The sequence below is a fragment of the Aquarana catesbeiana genome, linkage group LG01 (assembly GCF_042186555.1).
Source record: "Aquarana catesbeiana isolate 2022-GZ linkage group LG01, ASM4218655v1, whole genome shotgun sequence".
NCBI classification, from domain to species: domain Eukaryota; kingdom Metazoa; phylum Chordata; class Amphibia; order Anura; family Ranidae; genus Aquarana; species Aquarana catesbeiana.
In genome coordinates, this window is record NC_133324.1 from 689,190,723 (window position 1) to 689,211,602 (window position 20,880).

Sequence of the window (20,880 nt, forward strand, 5' to 3'; positions counted from 1 at the left end):
ATTGCAGCAAAAGGTGGTTCTACAAAGTATTGACCCAGGGGGGCCACACTTTTCAGATATTTATTTGTAAAAAGAATGTAAAACCATTTATCATTTTCCTTCCACTTCACAATTATGTGCCACTTTGTTTTGGTCTATCACATAAAGTCCCAATAAAATAAATTTACGATTTTGGTTGTAACATGACAAAATGTTGAAAATTTCAAGGGGTATGAATACTTTTTCAAGCCACTGTGGGTTCTGTAGATTTGTTATTAAGTTGAATTTGTATGTAAGTTGGAACAGGTACATTTTTTAAGTGTAACTCCAGCCAAGAAAATAGTTTTTTGAATAGCAAAATGAAGGGTTATCGATTGTAACGATTGTTTTGCTGTCTGTGCCCCTGTTCAGAAGATTTCACCTCACTTTCTGTCCCTGTGACAGTTGGATTTTGTAAAATGTTGGGTTGTTGTGGAAACAAGGATTGGTGATAAAGCTTCAGTGGAGACACCTTTTTCCCATGATAACTCTTACAGGAGTGAATTTCCCTTCCTAGGGGTAGATTTCCTCTCACTTCCTGTTGTCTCCCTCCGTTTGTAAGTATGAGTCATATGTAAGTCAGATGTATGTAACTCAGGGACTGCCTGTACAAGCTTTTTTGAGTGCAGAAATATACTTTTTTGTAGTGTTTCCCCAGAGGAAGCAAAGTTCTCAATCACATATAATAGAGCAGCCATTCTCAACCAGGATTCCATGAAACCCTAGGGTTCCCCCTGTTTTTGGTAGGAGTTAATCTGTGGCTGATTAACTATCCACCTGATGGTGATTGCCATTGTTCCAGGACCAGTACCCCTTGAGAGAGCCAGCAGCATGACACCATTAATCTTTTTATATATCTGTAAGGACTCTTTCACACGTGCATCAATACCTTGTTTAATCCCCATTTAAACAGTGTTAATAAAGCCTAATAACTGCCCTTTAATGTCTGCCATGAATGCTACAATGGACACCACACAGTGCAGTACACACAGGTGTGATAGCATTGTGTTTTGTTCAAAACAACTTCAAGACCGCAATACATATATATACGTTGCGGCTTTGAAGTGGTTTACCAGGATTATGACTGAAGATATCAGCCATATAACCCCAGTATCTTTTTCTTCAGCCAGCAGCTGGCTTTCTTGTGAAAGCATTCCAAGTGGCTCATGAGCCGCTGAAACGCTTTCAGATGCAGTGGAAGGGGACGCCCCGCTCTCACCACTCACCGGTGTCTCTCTCTTCTGTTTCCCGCGGCTCGCCTGAGAAAAGATCTGATGGTGCGGCCAGCTGGTCCCAGAGGCAATCAAATAGCAGATCATCTTTGATTGCCTCTATGGCCTCGGAGGACCGGAGCAACGTCCAGGCTGAAAGTAAACTTTTTTTTTTTTTTTTTTTTAAAGGTAAAGGAGAGATTTGGGATCTTTTTGACCACAGATCTCTTCATAAACAGGACCTGTCATCCTTATTTCTATTACAAGGGATGTTTACATTCCTTGTAATAGGAATAAAAGTGATAAAAAAAAATAAAAATGAAAGGGACAGTGTAAAAATAAAGAAATAATAAAACATTTTTAAAGCGCCCCATCCCTCTGTGCTTGCGCGACGAAGCGAACGCATAGGTAAGTCGCACATGCATATGTAAACGATATTCACACTACACATGTGAAGTATTGCCGTGAACATTAGAACGAGAGTAATAATTCTAGCGCTGGACCTCGGCTGTAACTCTAAACAGATAACCTGTAAAAAGAAATTAAAGAGTCGCCAATGTAGAGTTTTAAGTACCGTAGTGTAGTTTGCCACCATTCCATGAGCGTGCACAATTCTTCACACATAGATTTTGTTTTGTTGTTTGGGTAGCTCAATTATAGTTTGGCATTCAAATTTTCCAATGCATGTTTGTTAATATCAGCAGTTATATTTGAAATGTTGTCTCTATATCTATAGGAGGCGAGCAGCCAATTCCACTATGGAATGAGCATGATGGTACAACAGATGGAGACAAGCCAAAAATCCTCCTTTATTCCATAAACTTACGATTCAAGGTGTGACTTTAATACGATTTCATTTATCTGAATTTTTGCTGTGTGTTTGTATAATGTATACATAAACCAGAACTACATTTAGTTTCCTTAAAGTATAAATAAGACCAAAACTTTTTTTCTTTCTCGAACATCACGGGACACAGAGCCACAGTAATTACTGATGGGTTATATAGGTATCACTGGTGATTGGACACTGGCACACCCTATCAGGAAGTTCAACCCCCTAAATAATCCCTCCCCCTTGCAGGGATACCTCAGTTTTTACGCCAGTGTCTTAGGTGATGGACGTGTAAAGATGTCCTGTGCTGAGCTCCAAAGGGAATATCCTGATATCCTATACTGGGGCAAGCCAGGCGAACCGGATCCATTCAAAGTGTCTTTTCATGGCCGAATTGAATGGTACCCGGGCCTCGTGTCCGAAGAAACGAGATTTTACCCGTAATGCTTCTCTTTTTAGAGAGCTGGACCCCGCAGATCAGAAAATGGCTTTAAACTTCCTAATTTCTGGCGAGGTGCTTTACGGTCCCAGAACTGTTGGATCCCCCTACTGATGGGGGCCCCAGTCTCTGACGGTTTTTTCAAACGGAGCCCACCGTGAGAGGTGAAGATTGGGTCTGTGTAAACAGCACCCTGCGGCTGGATAAGGTAAGAGGAGATTCCACAGAATTTTTGAGTTCTAGTGGCTTTTCTCCTTTAAGGTAAATGCATGCTATGCCTATTGTGACCACCGGGGGCTGCCAAGAGCACAAACCTACACATGCTGACTCTGTCTCAGGTGTTGTAATCGCTGTTTATGTCCCAGCGTATCAAGCAGGCTGCAAACAGGTAAGGTGGAAAGGGGGATTTCTCATGTTTGAATGTTCCCCCCCAGGCTAGAGAGGGGCCACAGGGGTCTAGAAAGTGGTTATACCACCCGGGCTCTGCGGCCTAATGGCCACCATCTCTCAAGATAGCCGTTCAGGCAGATCTTGTTACCAGCCTCCCTCCCTCCCCCCCCCCATCCCCAGCCTTTCTCCGGAAGCATGACAGGAGAGTCGGCAGCGCGGGAAGCGCTCGTTTTTTTCAAAACTCGAGGGGGGGGGCGGTAGAGGAGGGGGCGGGACGTCAGCACAGGTGCTTAGACTCCCACTCAGGCCAGCTGCAGGCTATTAGAGGCACTCTGTACAGGTGCACACAGCCTTCTGAGAGACACAGAGCTGACGGTCGCATGTAAGGTGGGACACAGGCATTCTCCTAGGCAGCATTTACTGAAGTAACACCAGACTGAGCATTGGGTAGCAAGGCTTTTAGCCAGACTACATCGCTCAGCGGGCAGTGTTCATTTGTATACCTCACACCTTGTTGCTTTGCACTATGGGTAGAAGAGTTTCAAGCACCCCAGGAACCAGAGACACTAGGGGATCTCGTTCAGGTTCTGAGGGCCCCCTGTTGGCAGCATCCTCCCCCCCTAAAGATGGGCCAGGGACGGCTAGCCAGGGAGAGCCATCGGGGTCAGGGGCTACACCTGCTTCTGGCACTTCAGCCCTGTATATATTACACAAGAGGTTTTTTCCTCAACCATTAATGGTCTAGAGGAAAGATTAATGGCCGTGATTACGTCTTCACTCAGTGGAAGAAAACGCACTAGGCTTTCCTCTGTTCCCCAAGACCCTCAGACAGAGGAGCTCTGGGATAAAGGAGATGAATCCCTTTCAGAGGATCGGGATGGGATGGATGATTCCTCTTCGGAGGATTCAGGTGGAGAGGGACCCTCTGCGACTTCCCAAGAGGAGAAAGTCTTAGTGCAGATCCTCACTGGATTGGTCCGCTCCACATTTAAGTTGCCCATACCTGAAACTGCTAAAGAATCCTCTTCTGCTTTGGGGTCACTGAAACCTTTCCAAGCAGCACATGCTTTTCCTGTTCATACTTTACTTGAAAAGCTTATTTATTCTGAGTGGGATCACCCAGACAAACGTTTTTTTCCGTCGAGAAAGTTTTCAACACTTTATCCGATGGAAGAAAAGTTTATTAAAATGTGGGGAATACCGGCTATTGATGCCGCCATTTCCTCCGTAAATAATAGCCTGACTTGTCCTGTAGACAATGCACAGATGCTCAGGGATCCTGTAGATAAAAGGATGGAATCCCTATTGAAGGATGTTTTCTCCTTAGCAGGATCAGTGGCCCAACCTGCAGTAGCAGCGATTGGAGTCTGTCAATACTTAAGAGACCATGTTAAGCAGGTCATCAAAGTATTACCTGAACAGCAGGCCCAGGGGTTTGCTAACCTTCCAGCGGCCTTATGCTTTGTGGTTGACGCCATTAGAGATTCTATCGTGCAAACCTCCCGTCTTTCACTGGGGTTGGTGCATATACGTAGAATCCTATGGTTGAAAAATTGGTCAGCCGAAGCACCATGTAAGAAGCTACTGGCTGGGTTTCCATTTCGTGGTGCAAGGTTGTTTGGAGAGGACTTGGATAACTATATTAAGAGAATCTCTTGAGGGATAAGCACTCTCTTACCTGTCTAGAAGAAGAGTAAGCGTCCCTCTTTCAAACGGACTCTTTCCCCAGCGCCGGGGGCTTCAGCCTCCAGGCAGTCTCGACGGCCGCCTCCATCGGGGTCCAGAGACAAGAGTCAACCCCAGGGACAAAAGAAGTCCTGGGGAAAGAAGCCTACTAGGCAAAACACTAAGACCTCTGCATTAAAGGGGGCGCCCCCGCTCACTCGAGTGGGGGGAAGACTGCGACAGTTCTCAGAGCTCTGGCACGAGGACTTCCAGGACAGATGGGTAGTCTCCACGGTAACCTTAGGGTACAAGCTGGAGTTTCAGGAATTCCCTTCTCCTCGGTTCCTCAGATCAAATGTTCCCAGAGACCCAGAGAAGAAGCAGTCGCTCCTTCTAGCGTTAGAGCGACTTTTGTCGCAGGAGGTCATTATGATAGTTCCCGCAAAGGACCAGGGATTGGGCTTCTATTCCAACCTTTTTACGGTCCAAAAGCCAAATGGGGATGTCAGGCCCATTTTGGACTTAAGGGATCTGAACCGATTCCTAAGGATTCAATCCTTCCGCATGGAATCAATTCGAACAGTAGTTCCCACCCTGCAGGGAGGAGAATTTCTGGCATCAATAGACATCAGAGATGCATATCTGCATGTGCCCATTTTTCCTGCTCATCAGAAGTTTCTGCGCTTCGAGGTAGGAGGGCGCCATTTCCAGTTTGTGGCTCTGCCTTTCGGGATAGCCACTGCACCTCGAGTGTTCACAAAGATCTTGGCTCCTCCTCTGGCCAGATTAAGGGCTCAGGGTATAGCTGTCATAGCATACCTAGACGACCTGCTCTTGATAGACCGGTCGGTAGCCTCTTTGAATGGAAACTTGAGGACCACGGTCAGGTATCTAGAACACCTGGGTTGGATCCTCAACTTAGAAAAGTCTTTCCTAAAACCAGTAAGAAGACTGGAGTATTTAGGTCTGATTATAGATACAAGCCAGGAGAAAATATTTCTACCCCAGGCAAAGATCACTGCTTTGAGAGAGCTGATTCTGACAGTAAGGACCAAGAAGGGTTCCTCAGTCCGCCTTTGTATGAGGCTACTAGGGAAGATGGTGTCTTCATTCGAAGCAGTTCCCTATGCTCAGTTTCACTCAAGAATGCTGCAACACAGTATTCTGTCGACCTGGAACAAGAAGGTTCAGGCATTAGACTTTCCGATGCACCTGTCGCATGCGGTGCGTCAGAGCCTCAATTGGTGGCTCATACCCGAAAACCTGCAGAAGGGGAAATCCTTTCTACCGGTTACCTGGATGGTGGTAACAACAGATGCCAGTCTGTCAGGTTGGGGAGCAGTTCTGGAACAGGCTGCGGTCCAAGGGGTATGGTCCAAGACAGAGAGGACCTTACCCATCAACATTCTGGAGATCCGGGCGATACATCTAGCTCTAAAAGCCTGGACTATCAGGCTACAGGGTTGTCCGGTCAGGATCCAGTCCGACAATGCCACAGCAGTGGCTTATGTCAATCATCAGGGAGGCACCCGGAGCCGAGCTGCTCAAAAAGAGGTTAACCAGATCTTAGTCTGGGCAGAGATGCATGTGCCATGCATATCGTCAGTTTTCATCCCGGGAATAGAGAATTGGCAGGCGGACTATCTAAGTCGCCAGTAGTTACTTCCAGGGGAATGGTCTCTGCATCCCGACGTCTTTTGGGCCATATGCCAAAGATGGGGGGTTCCAGATGTAGATCTCTTTGCATCCCGATTCAACAAAAAGATAGACAGATTTGTGGCAAGGACAAAAGATCCTCTTGCATGCGGGACGGATGCGTTGGTGATTCCGTGGCTTCGGTTCTCACTGATTTACGCATTCCCGCCTATTCTGCTACTACCACGACTCCTTCGCAGGATCAGACAGGAAAGGAAGTCGGTACTTCTGGTGGCCCCCGCTTGGCCCAGAAGGACTTGGTATGCAGAAATAGTAAGGATGACGGTGGGTTCCCCGTGGACCCTACCGGTACGCCCAGACCTGTTATCTCAGGGTCCAGTGTTCCATCCTGCCTTACAAACGCTAAATTTGACGGTTTGGCTATTGAGACCCACGTTCTGAAGAGTCGTGGGCTCTCAGGTCCTGTCATATCTACCTTGATTAATGCAAGGAAGCCAGCTTCCAGGATGATTTATCATAGAGTCTGGAAGGCTTATATAACCTGGTGTGAATCCAGAGGTTGGCATCCCAGGAAATATGTCATAGGTAGAATCCTTGATTTTCTACAGATGGGATTAGAGATGAAGCTGGCCTTGAGTACCATCAAGGGCCAGGTTTCTGCTTTATCAGTATTATTTCAGCGGCCACTTGCTTCGCATTCTTTGGTCCGAAACTTTATGCAGGGGGTGATGCGTCTTAATCCTTCGGTTAAAGCGCCCCTAAACCCCTGGGACTTGAATTTGGTCCTGGCTGTGTTACAGAAACAGCCTTTTGAACCAATAAGTCAGATTCCTTTGGTCTTGTTGACAAGGAAATAAATTTTTCTGGTGGCCATCTCTTCTGCTAGAAGAGTATCAGAATTAGCAGCTCTTTCCTGTAAGGAGCCTTATTTGATTATACACAAGGATAGAGTGGTACTACGCCCTCATCCTAGTTTTTTACCGAAGGTGGTTTCTGATTTTCATTTAAACCAAGACATTGTTCTACCTTCCTTTTTTCCAGATCCCTGTTCTCCGGAAGAGAGATCTCTACATTCGTTGGATGTAGTAAGAGCAGTTAAGGCCTATCTAGGGGCAACTACTCAGATCCGCAAGACGGATGTTTTGTTTGTGCTGCCAGAGGGTCCCAATAGAGGACAGGCAGCGTCAAAAGCTACCATTTCTAAATGGATTCGACAGTTGATCATTCAAGCTTACGGTTTGAAACAGAAGATTCCTCCGATTCAGATCAGGGCACATTCCACAAGGGCTATTGGTGCTTCTTGGGCAGTGCATCACCGGGCCTCTATGGCTCAAATCTGCAAGGCTGCAACCTGGTCTTCAGTTCATACATTCACCAGATTCTATCAGGTGGATGTGAGAAGGCATGAGGATATCGCCTTTGGGCGTAGTGTGCTGCAGGCAGCGGTACAGGGTCCTCAGGTCTGATTGCACCCTACTTGGTCTTGGTTCCCCCCCCTCAGGTAGCATTGCTCTGGGACATCCCATCAGTAATTACTGTGGCTCTGTGTCCCGTGATGTTCGAGAAAGAAAATAGGATTTTTAAAAACAGCTTACCTGTAAAATCCTTTTCTTTCGAAGGACATCACGGGACACAGAGGTCCCGCCCCTCTTCTAATACACTATATTGCTTGGCTACAAAACTGAGGTATCCCTGCAAGGGGGAGGGATTATATAGGGGGTTGAACTTCCTGATAGGGTGTGCCAGTGTCCAATCACCAGTGATACCTATATAACCCATCAGTAATTACTGTGGCTCTGTGTCCCGTGATGTCCTTCGAAAGAAAAGGATTTTACAGGTAAGCTGTTTTAAAAAATCCTATTTTTTAATCCCTCACCACTCTGTCTAAATCTAGTATTGCCTTTATTTTCACTTTAGCACTGTGGGGGTTTTTTCAGCACTTTTTCATCCAATTTGGCATCTCAGTGCTGCCGATTTCCCCCAGTTAATTTCAGCCATTTTCAGTCCACATGCTCTTGCTTCAGTGTCGTACACATATTATTGCTATACACCTTTCCTGCCCGATGTGTGTCAGCACAGCCCCTTGTAGTCTCAGTTGAGGGAGCGTTTGAAAGTGTGACACCACAGGGGCACAACTGGGGGAGCACAACAGTTTATTGCCTGAAGGGGAAGTTTGGCCCTACTTCTCCTATCGATCACAGGAGTGCAGTTTGTTCTGCACTCCTTTAACCCATTTTCAGCAGGCTAAAGCCCACTGTTCGCAAATGTCACTCAGCTGGTCCAGGCTTGGGAAAGATCCCCACTTTATAGTCAGGATCCACCCAGATGCCTGGACTGGCAGCTGGCTCAGCCTCACAGCTGCTCTCTCCCCTTTCCAGCCCAGCGCACCAGTGAGTGCTAGAGGTGCAGAGGAGAGAGCCTGTGACTGAGAGTCACAGCTCTCTGTTCTGAGTGGAGGTGAGAACTGAGTGATTGGCAGTGTTTAATCATTCTATTCTCAGTGCAGAGGCAGTGGGGGACAGATACAGCATTGCATCGATGCTCCATCCATCTAGGTAAGTACAAGGGTTTTTTATATATATATATATATATATATATCTCAAATACTTCTCTTTTTATGGTGGCAGGATCACCAGATATGAAAGCTGCAGGTTTAAAGATATCAAAAACAACATTTGGAGCTGCATTAAAATATTCGCTTGTGATTCAAAGAAGTCTTTTTTTTTTTTTTTTTACTTTCAGCTTTTGTTTGGGAGATATGAGAAACCAGTGGGTCATTGAGCCAATAAACAACCCATATAACAGGATTATAATTTTTTGGATAGATTTTAAAAACAAATGTGCTTCTTTTTCAAGCATGTTTGTGTATGGTGTTTTTTCCTGGATTATAACTATGCCATCCGATTCTTCTGATTTACCAGATTATTGACTGCATCTTGGCAAATAACACTGATAATTAATTATTGGATTTATGGTTGCTTTATATTCTTTGCTATAGGGCATCCAAGTGACAGCTACAACTCCCTCCATGAGGGCAGTCAGATTTGAGACCGGTCTGATAGAGCTGGAGTTGTCGAATCGCATTCAGACAAAAGCCTTACCCGGAAGCAGTAGCTATCTAAAGCTTTTTGGCAAATGTCAAGTTGATTTGAACTTAGCTCTTGGACAAATTGTGAAACATCAAGTAAGCAACTTTAGATTTAGTTAATGTGATCATTTTCATTTGGCTTTTTTATGTACATGGTGAATTTCTTCTTTACCTTACCATAAATTGTCTAGACTTTTATTTTGTTGCAGTCATCCTTACATGCCTTTTCTTAAATATTAATATTCTGTCTCTTGCAGGTTTATGAAGAGGCTGGATCAGATTTTCATCAAGTTGCCTATTTTAAAACCCGCATAGGCTTGCGTAATGCACTGCAGGAGGAGATCAGCGGCTCTACAGGAAGAGAAGCAGTGCTTATTACCTTGAGTAGACCCATTGTCTACGCACAGCCTGTAGCCTTTGACAGAGGTACTAGCAGCTGCCTTTCTATTCCTGTCTACCTTTCACAATCCATGTAGAGTACCCTAAACAATACTTTACTTACTGTAAAAACATGATCATAAATATGAGGCTGATTTTCTTAGCTTATTTCAGTCATACCTATGTGTGTGTTCATAATTTGTTCCAAAACACATGGCAACCTTTTCATTATAATGCGCCTAAATGAAATAAACAGTAAAGAAATAATATAAACAAGTGAATCCAAGAGTCACAAATGTGACACAATAGTGAAAACTTGAATGCTGTGTCACCAACTTCCTCCATTTGTGCGACCACCACCAAAAAAATAGGATGTGCCCTTACCAAAGAGCGTTGACCACCTATTATGGGGGGTCAACATAGGCTTGTATGTCTGGAAAAACTCCACGTCTGTAAGTAGGTTCTGCTCAACAGAAACTTCAAGCCACCACCGAGGAAAACATTAGGTTTCTTTTACTCCGTGACATCAGGTCATATACCCCAAATGAGAGACAAACGCCAAAATAGTGTAAAACCTTTTTTTACCAGGATTTAATAATGGTAATGCCCTTACATGAAAAGACAATGAAAACAGCATGTACTGGACACAGTGGTTTCAGAGGTAGAGTCTCCAAACACGATGACAGGAAATGACGCTATTGCTCGACCAGTTTCATCACTAATCGGACTTCTGGAGCATAAGTGTCATTCCCCCTCATCGCAATAAATACCCTCTCTGTGGGTCAAAGCCTCGTTTCCATCCTCAGCTGTATAACCAAGCCTCACTCTGGCCACAGAGTGTTGCTTCCTGTATAACCAAGCCTCACTCTGGCCACAGAGTCCTTCTGTGGTTCAAGGCAGACAGCCAAGCCTCGTTCTGGCTGGTCATGACACCAGTCATTATAACAGGAATTAACCACACAGACCTATCGCAGAAGCACATCAGTCACATGGTTCAATAAACAGGAAGTGCTGTCAACTTCCTGTGACTGATATCATTGGGAGGGAGCCACGGTGTCAGCACTTGTGCTTCTGCGATAGGTCTGTGTGGTTAATTCCTGTTATCATGGCTGGTGTCATAACCGGTCAGAACGAGGCTTGGTTGTCTGCCTTGAACCACAGTAGGACTCTGTGGCCAGAGTGAGACTTGATTATACAGGAAGCATCACACAGAATGAGGCTTGGTCAGACCAGAAGAACCGCACGGAGCTGATGATGGAAAAGAGGCTTTGACCCACAGAGAGGGTATTTATTGTGATGAGGGGGAATGACACTTATGCTCCGGAAGAAGTCCGATTAGTGACGAAACCAGTCAAGCAATAGCATAATTTCCTGTGTCCAGTACATGCTGTTTTAATCATCTTTTCATGTAAGTGCATTACCTTTATTAAATCCTGGTAAAAAAGGTTTTACACTATTGTGACATTTGTCTCTCATTTGGGATATATGACCTGATGTCACGGTTGGAGTAAAAGAAAACTGATGTTTTCCCCGGTGGTGGCTTGAAGTTTCTGTTGAGCAGACCTCCTTACAGACGTGGAGTTTTTCCAGACATACAAGCCTATGTTGACCCCCCGTAATAGGTGGTCAACGCTCTTTGGTAAGGGCACATCCTATTTTTTTGGTGGTGGTCGCACAAGGTGGAGGAAGTTGGTGACACAACATTCAAACTTTAACTATTCATGTTTGTGACTCTTGCACTCACTTGTTTATATTATTTATTTACTGTTTATTTCATTTAAGCACAACATACTTGTTCACCTATTTCATTTTTGTGATAATGTCTCACTTGATTGTTACAGCTGCAATTTTTTGTTTTTGTTTATCATAAGCGCAGTTTATTTTAGATTTTTTAACCTTTTCATTTTGTACAGTTCTCCTGCTGGCACTCACAATTTATAAAGCCCGCTTATGTTTATTGTTTTGTTTTTTTATAATCCTTTTAGAACATTTAAATTCTTGCAGCCCTGCTGGTTACTTGCAGGTATTTTTATATTCTCCGTTTTACAAAATGTGTTTGTTCCAGATTAAGTGTTCCTTCCATCAGCATAATTTGACACAGTTTCATTTTTTTAAGAATATTTTTTCAGCCTGTTAAGAACAAAGGGGTTTTTTTTGCTTTTTTTCCCAAGTTATGTTGCCCATGTCCACAATATTAACCATTAGTCTATACATGCACTACATCCTGAAGAGATTTCCCAGTTAATACACTGGATAAGTATGACAAAGTTTTATCATTTAGTTCTCATAATGACATATAAAGTGACTATTAATTTGTATACCCTTTTTCTGTTGAAAGCTGTGCTATTCTGGCTGAATTATAAGGCAGCATATGATAACTGGAATGAGCAAAGAATGGCACTAAACAAGGATATTCATATGGCAACAAAGGAAGTAGTAGACATGCTGCCCGGAATTCAACAGACATCTGCCCAGGCTCTTGGAACTCTTTTTCTCCAACTCACAGTCAATGATTTGGGGATATGTTTACCCATCACCAATGCACCGCAGGTATTGATCTCGGCACCACACTTCATTTTTGATAGATTTGTTATAAACGAATGTGTAGTAATTTATATAAGCATCTGCAGGATAAACATATAATTAGTGATGTGTTACACTTATGCCGCGTACACACGGTCGGACTTTTCGTCTACAAAAGTCCAACGGACGCTGACGGACTAAAGCTGGCTGGTAATCCGATCGTGTGTGGGCTTCTCCGGACTTTCAACGGACTTTTTTAGCCTAAAATCCGACGGACTTTAGATTTGAAGCATGCTTCAAATCTTTACGTCGTAAGTACGACGGACCCCGAAGTCCGCTCGTCTGTATGCTAGTCCGACGGACAAAAACCCATGCTAGGGCAGCTATTGGCTACCGACTATGAACTTCCTTATTTTAGTCCGGTGTACGTCATCACGTACGAATCCGTCGGACTTTTGTGTGGTCGTGTGTAGGCAAGTCCGTTCGTTAGAAAGTCTGCTGCAAGTCCGCTGAAAGTCCGCCGGAAGTCTGTCGGACAGGCTGTCGGACTTTTGTAGACGAAAAGTCCGACCGTGTGTACGCGGCATAAGCCTTTTCATCACCTCATTTGTTTTATGATGAAGTTCTGTTTTATTTCTACCAGGCAAATCACACCGGTGACTTTGATACAGGCTCTGCATTGGTACTGACCATTGAAAGTACTTTGATAACAGCATGCTCATCAGAGTCTCTGGTGAGCAAAGGGCACTTTAAAAACTTCTGCATTCGTTTTGCTGAAGGATTTGAGACCTCTTGGGATGACTGGAAACCAGAAATTAGAACGGATCTAGTGATGAATGCATGTGAGTATATTTCTCTGTTCATTTGTTTTATTATTGGCACAAAATGTCAATATAGTGGGTATAGAAAAGAATCACCCCACCTTTAAAATAACAATAACTCCATAGATTTTCAGTGGGGTTTAAGCCTTAGCCCTGACTAAGCCATGCAAGGACATTCACCTTTTTCACCTTCAACCACTGTGTGGTCATTTTTGCTGTGTACTTTGGCTCATTGCCATGTTGGAAGGTAAACCTTCTTCCCATTGACGACTTTTCTGGCAGAGGGCAGCAGATTTTCCTGAATAATTTGATGGTATTTTGCTCCATCTGTTTTTCTTCAATCCTGACAAGTGCTCCAGTCCCTGCTGCAGAGAAACACCCCCATAACAGGATATTGCACCCTCCATGGTTTACTGTAGGAATGGTGATATTTGGATGGTGAGCTGTATTCGATTTCCGCCAGACATATTGTTTAGTGTTGAAGGCAAACAATTCAATTTTAGTCTCATATGACCACCTTAAATGTACCTTGAAGATTCTGAGGCCACATGGAAAAAAGTGTTGAATGGTGGTTCTCGTCTATACCCACTGTATGTAGAAATTGTACGTAGATGTGTACACCTTTCTGTACAAACTATTCCGCTTGGACTATTAAACTCAAATCGCCCTTCCCCTCTAAACAGTTTTTTCTTTTGCCTTTGAAGCTTAGAACTTCATGGGAAACTATGGTGCATTTTCTTTGAGGTATTATTGTAGAATTTACCTAAAATTATTTTATGCCAAGTCTTTTACATGTTTACATACTTGATGAGCCATATTTTGACTGTATTTTCTATGCAAATTTGAAAATTATCCCTATAGTGGCTAGAGTTACACAAACATTTATGTATAGTGTATTATGTTTTATATAGGTGTTAGGTAAATAATTTTATAAGTTTACATTATCAGCTCTTGGTAATTTTGAATTTTTTTATAATTTTTGGAAAGTCGCTTAACTCTAGTACACACCACTAGTCTGTAAAAAAAACTGACATCTCTGGTAAGAGCCAGCGCATATCTCTGGTAAGTGCTACTAACAATCCTATGTTAGTACAGCGTTCTCCCCTGCTGTTCTATTGTGTTCTGACAGGGGGACTACCCCTCTACCAAAAACACTCCGGTCAGCGCTCTCAGCCATTGGCTGAGAGCGCTGATCAGGAGCCTGGTCGGCTGCTGGTTTTTCAGCATGCTCGTCCAACAGATGCCGGCCGAACAACCGGCTTCTGTCAGACCAGCCGAACAGCCAGCTTCTGTCAGACCAGCTGCCATACACAAGATCTGAATGTCGGCTGTTTTTTTTATTGAACCAGCCGATGTCGCCCAACATTCGGCCGTGTGTACTAGGCTTAACAGTGTAAAGGTGAATGGGTACAAAAAGCCTCCAGTGCTGTTTTCTTTTTATATTATACAAGATATAGGAATAAAATGACACGCTTAAGATGGTCTAATATAGAAAAAATGTTATGAGTCTGTTTGAATTTGATGGCCTGGGTCTACAGAATAGGGTAGATGTACTAAAACTGGTACACTCGGAATCTGGTGCAGCTGTGCATGGTAGCCAATGAGCTTCTAAAGCCAGCTTGTTCAATTAAGGTTTGGCAATAAAACCTGGAAGCTGATTGGTTTCTATGCAGAGTTGCACCAGATTTTTCACTTTCCAGTTTTAGCATATAAATCCTAAAGTCTGATCATTTTGTCCACAGTGTTGGTAGCATATGGGCAGTGTTATTTCCGGTGGATAAAAGTTTATCTTTGAAGAGCATGACATGTAATTAATAGTGTATGGCATTTATCCTTTTAACTTGTTAAAAGTTAAATATTCTTGCCTTTGTAGGTGTTGTGCCAGATGGAACATATGAAGTGTGTTCTCGGACAACAGGGCAGGCTTCGGCAGGTACGATCAAAATAGCAATTCCTATAATAATCTTGAGGATTTGTGAGAATGCAGTTTGGTTTGTACATTCTTGTGCTGAATTTCTAAAAGAGCATGCACTCATATCCATATCTATTTATTTATTCAACACTAGAAAGCAACAGTGCTGGCACATGGACCCTCAATGTATTGTGGAAGATGTGTGGCATTGATGTGCATATGGATCCAAATATCGGAAAAAGGCTTAATGCCCTTGGCAATACTCTGACCACACTGACTGGAGAAGAGGACATAGATGATATTGCAGATCTGAACTCTGTAATCATGGCTGATCTCTCAGATGAAGATGAAGTTGACAGCATGTCTCCTACAGTCCATGCAGTATGTTCCCATACAACCATTTGCCATTATTGTGTTTGTCCTGATTTTTTTTTATTTTACTTCAGGCTAACGCACACAGTATGCATTTGATTGTCTATAGGGAGAAGGGGCTAACCATGATATGCAAGTGGGTATGAAATGCTGGTGGCTAAATACAACTCTTCTTCCTTTTTGACATTTCTACCTCAAGCTGTTTGGCGGTTACTTAGGAAATCTAGCTCATGTTAAACCAGTAATGCCTCCAGAAATATTTTTGTACTCTGCTTACTGTCTGTTCTAATACGATACCTAATCTTTTAGATACATGACCTACTTATTATTTAACACTAGATTATATGAACCAATTGGGAGTAATACATTTTTCAGTCTCTAGGCAATGGCATGGATGATAAATCATTTTAAATCTGCCAATGTATAGTCTCGCACAGATGTGCCACTGTTCATGGTAGTTTATCTGTATTGGTATATGTATTCTTGCTATGTATTGATAATAGGTTTGGAACGCTGGAATTAAATTTGCACTAAGGCTTATACAAAAAAATCCACAGCAAAGAGAATTTTGCCATATGACCCTGGCACCTAACATAAGTGTGTACAATTTAGATGAATATGCTTTTCTGTCTTCTTTATTGTATGCAGTATATAGGCATGCACTTGTTTAATTTATATAGAAGCAGGATAATGTAGTTTTTATGGATAGATAAAATTTGTGAATCTCTGAAGCTGAGTGAGAAATCACAGAAACCAGTTGGTCAATCTGACTAAACGTATACAGCTGGCTTATATTAGCCTTTTCTGTTGTGCTATTTAGAAGCAGATGTTCTCTGGCTTCTTAATAGAGCTTGCTGACACTTACAGTACAATGAACAGACTGGCACCTTAATTCGTTTGACACTTATTTCTAAGTTACTGGCATTTTACAAGTGGTGGGTAATTTTTTTCAATAAATATTTTTATTTAGTTTTAGGGATGTATTTATATAAAAAAAAAAGGCGCGTATTAGTTTACCTGGTGAAATGTACTTTCAATCTGTGAGTATAAAGTAAAAAACAAGAGTAAAAGATAGGTTCCTCAGGTTGGGACTTTAAACGGGCCACAAACACTTTTGTAGAAAAAGTATATAAATTTATTGCACATTGATGCCAATCACAACATAGAAATGGGAATAAAAGCAACAAACACATATATTGGGAACAGAAATGGAAACAGCTGTGGAGAAAGCCCAGAACGTCCAACATGTTTAGAAAAAACAAAATGAAGATCTTCTTCAGGGACAAAAGGCTTGCGGGTTCCAAATCTATAGCTTATAACTATGATAACAGAATGTATATCATCAGAGGTATATATGGATGCACAATATGCATAAAAACATATATATACATTTCCATCCAAGTGTCATGGTTATGCAGTAATGTTTGTCAGCTTTACCTCTCCATGTGCTCAGATTAAGAGGCCAGCCACTCTCACCTGGCTGCTTAAGTAATCTCTCCTCAAAGCATGGCTCCACCCCAGCCCCTATCAGGGAACTCTATATTAACCTGTGCACTGCAAGCCAGTTCTGCTGATCAGTATTGTGTGTTTTGGCTTCCGTGTGCTCATTGCTCTGTGACCTTCGTCTGATCCTGTTTACCGACCTTGGCTTGTTCTTGATTGTCCTCGTCTGCTTCATATCCCAACCTTTGGCGTGTTCCTTGACTATCCATATCTGCTTGTTACCCTGACCTTTTGGCTTATCTCCTGACTATCCTTTGTTGTCGCAGTCTGCTGCTTCCTCTCTACCTTCCTGTACTCTACTGTGAGCGTGAGCTGGGAGACCCTGGGAGCCACGACCTAGAGCCAGACTGTAGCAAAGTCCATCCCCACCATAGTTACATAGTAGGTGAGGTTGAAAAAAGACACAAGTCCATCAAGTCCTATGTGTGATTATGTTTCAGTATTACATTGTATATCCCTGTATGTTGTGGTCATTCAAGTGCTTATCTAATAGTTTCTTGAAGCTATCGATGCTCCCCGCTGAGACCACCGCCTGTGGAAGGGAATTCCACATCCTTGGCGCTCTTACATTAAAGAACCCTCTACGTAGTTTAAGGTTAAACCTCTTTTCTTCTAATTTTAATGAGTGGCCACGAGTCTTGTTAAACTCTCTTCTGCAAAAAAGTTTTATTTCTATTGTAGGGTCACCAGTACGGTATTTGTATATTGAAATCATATCCCCTCTCAAGCGTCTCTTCTCCAGAGAGAATAAGTTCAGTGCTCGCAACCTATCCTCATAACTAAGATCCTCCAGACCCTTTATTAGCTTTGTACTCGCTCCATTTTCAGTACATCCTTCCTGAGGACTGGTGCCCAGAACTGGACAGCATACTCCAGGTGTGGCCGGACCAGAGTCTTGTAGAGTGGGAGAATTATCGTTTTATCTCTGGAGTTGATCCCCTTTTTAATGCATGCCAATATTCTGTTTGCTTTGTTAGCAGCAGCTTGGTATTGCATGCCATTGCTGAGCCTATCATCTACTAGGACCCCCAGGTCCTTTTCCATAATAGATTCCAACCCAGAGGTTCTCCCCCCAGTGTATAGATTGAATTCATATTTTTGCCACCCAAATGCATTATTTTACATTTTTCTACATTGAACCTCATTTGCCATGTAGTTGCCCACCCCATTAATTTGTTCAGATCTTCTTGCAAGGTTTCCACATCCTGCGGAGAAGTTATTGCTCTGCTTAGCTTAGCATCCTCTGCAAATGCAGAGATTGAACTGTTTATCCCATCCTCCAGGTCGTTTATGAACAAATTAAATAGGATTGGTCCCTGCACAGAACCCTGGGGAACCCCACTACCCACCCCTGACCATTCCGAGTACTCCCCATTTATCACCACCCTCTGAACTCGCTCTTGTAGCCAGTTTTCAATCCATGTACTCACCCTATGGTCCATGCCAACGGACCTTAATTTGTACAGTAAACGTTTATGGGGAACTGTGTCAAATGCTTTTGCAAAATCCAGATACACCACGTCTACAGGCCTTCCTTTATCTAGATGGCAACTCACCTCCTCATAGAAGGTTAGTAGATTTGTTTGGCAAGAATGATTCTTCATGAATCCATGCTGATTACTGCTAATCATACCGTTCTCATTACTAAAATCTTGTATATAGTCCCTTATCATCCCCTCCAAGAGTTTACATACTATTGATGTTAGGCTAACTGGTCTGTAATTCCCAGGGATGTATTTTGGGCCCTTTTTAAATATTGGTGCTACATTGGCTTTTTTCCAATCAGCTGGTACCATTCCAGTCAGTAGACTGTCAGTAAAAATTAGGAACAACGGTCTGGCAATCACTGACTGAGTTCCCTAAGTACCCTCGGATGCAAGCCATCTGGTCCCGGTGATTTATTAATGTTAGGTTTCTCAAGTCTAATTTTAATTCTGTCCTCTGTTAACCATGGAGGTGCTTCCTGTGTTGTGTCATGAGGATAAACACTGCAGTTTTGGTTACTGAAGCCCCCCAATTCACTCGTGAAGACTGAGGAGAAGAATAAATTCAATACCTTCGCCATCTCCCCATCCTTTGTAACCAGATGTCCTTCCTCATTCTTTATGGGGCCAATATGGTCTGTCCTCCCTTTTTTACTGTTTACATTCTTAAAGAATTTCTTGGGATTTTTTTTTGCTCTCCTCCGCTATGTGTCTTTCATTTTCTATCTTAGCCGTCCTAATTGCACCCTTACATTTTTTGTTGCATTCTTTATAAAGACTGAATGCTGAGGATGATCCTTCAACCTTGTATTTTATGAAGGCCTTCTCCTTTGCTTTTATATGCATTTTTACATTGGAGTTAAGCCATCCAGGACTTTTGTTCGCTCTTTTAAATTTATTACCCAATGGGATACATTGGCTAATGCCCTTATTTAATATGCTCTTAAAGCAAACCCATCTCTCCTCCGTATTCTTTGTTCCTAATATTTTATCCCAATGTATGCCTTTTAGCAAGGTTTGTAGTTTAGGGACCCTGGTGAGCACCCGCTAGCTCTTAGATTCTGCATCCTGGGAAATCTCATGCTCTAGCTCCCAGTGTGATCTGGTGCTCCAGAGTACCTGCTTTCCTGAACCACCCAGGACTCCATCCACAGCAGTCATTCGCAGTGTCCACTGCCTTGCGGTACACTCCAGGCCCCCACAGGGTGCATCTGTCACTTGGACATCTGTCACCTGGTGACCTGACATAAAGCTAAAGCAATAAAAACACAGCTGAGTATACTGACCATAAATGTTAATGCTCCACCCGTGCAGAAAGAAATCATAACTCAAAAATGAAAAAGGAGCTATGTCCGTCAGGGCAGCGCACAGGCATCAGACCAGGGAGATGACAGCCAATGATCCACATAGGACGAAGTAGTCCCACTACACAGTTGATGGTATATCTCTATAAATAAATAGACCAACCAATTAGTTTGGATAGAATATCCAGAACTTTTTGTACACAAAGTAATGTTCATAAACAATAAATGAACAGACGCTAGAGATCCAACAACCACAAACACATACCTTTATTAACCGTGAATTTAGAGGAGAAATATAATACTACTTCTTCCTAAACACGAATCCAGTTGATAGGGAGTGGAGTCTGGGTCTTGGATCCAGACATCCAGATCATCATAGGTTAGAAATGGTTATACAAGTCAACCTGATAGCTGGACAGGCCTTATTGATCTAGAAAGTAACCATAGAGGAAGATTGTTAGCTAGATATATTGTACCAGATGGCGCCATTAAACTTGCGGTACAGTGCCCTACAAAGGGCTTACCTTATGGCTGGGATGGAATAGTGTGGCTGTTTGTGTCTGCCAGGTGGAAGAGGGGCTAACTGGAGGGACTAAGCTCTTTATATATGTGGTGAAAGGTAATGAATAATTGCAGACACCTGGGTCATAATTACCTGACCCCATATTGTCTGCACTACCCAGACCAGACACTCCAGGTGTGCCTCGTATGTAGATTAGCACACTGTGAATGACACCTCGCTCTGACGTCATCAAATGACGACAGAGCGAGTGCCAGATCACATGCTAAATCGTCGGTTAGGAAGTGAACTATAATTTGTAGATAAGGGGCGCTATAACAACCAGATGGGTGGAAAGGTGACGTAAACACATGGCGCCGTGCAGTATGACGGCGCAACGTCACACGTCCTCCGCTGTTGGGTAGTTTGTATCTTAGATGGATCGATAGCAAACAGTGGAGCCAGAGGTGTTGTCATGACATAGCGCTTCCCGGTAAGACAGTGCAACCCCGTATATCCTCCGCCACTAAGAGAGCTGGCAATCTGTGCATTACACAGCACCATACCAGCCAGGGGACCCAGAGACATAGCAACAAAAAACAAACAGATAAATATAGGCACCCAGAACAGAATCTCAAGGTTACAGAGATTGACTCAGACATCTATAATCAGGTCAAGGCTGGTCAAGCCCCTACTAGTGGTGTGCGCAGCTGTGATGGAACCAAAAATACTGGGAAAGCAAAAGAAAAATGGAAAAAAGAGAAAAGAAAAATAGATTCAGGAGG

General features: G+C 43.1%; 1 protein-coding gene across 1 annotated transcript in view; it reads left to right on the top strand.

Moving 5' to 3' along the window:
- BLTP1 (bridge-like lipid transfer protein family member 1) overlaps positions 1 to 20,880 on the top strand; it is a gene marked incomplete in the record, with an annotated part of 561,636 nt that overhangs the window by 418,927 nt on the left and 121,829 nt on the right. Inside the window, 7 exon segments of the mRNA XM_073603515.1 lie at positions 1,966 to 2,063; positions 9,210 to 9,395; positions 9,557 to 9,725; positions 12,016 to 12,227; positions 12,844 to 13,042; positions 14,895 to 14,954; positions 15,088 to 15,314. Coding sequence (XP_073459616.1) covers positions 1,966 to 2,063; positions 9,210 to 9,395; positions 9,557 to 9,725; positions 12,016 to 12,227; positions 12,844 to 13,042; positions 14,895 to 14,954; positions 15,088 to 15,314 — 1,151 coding nt within the window.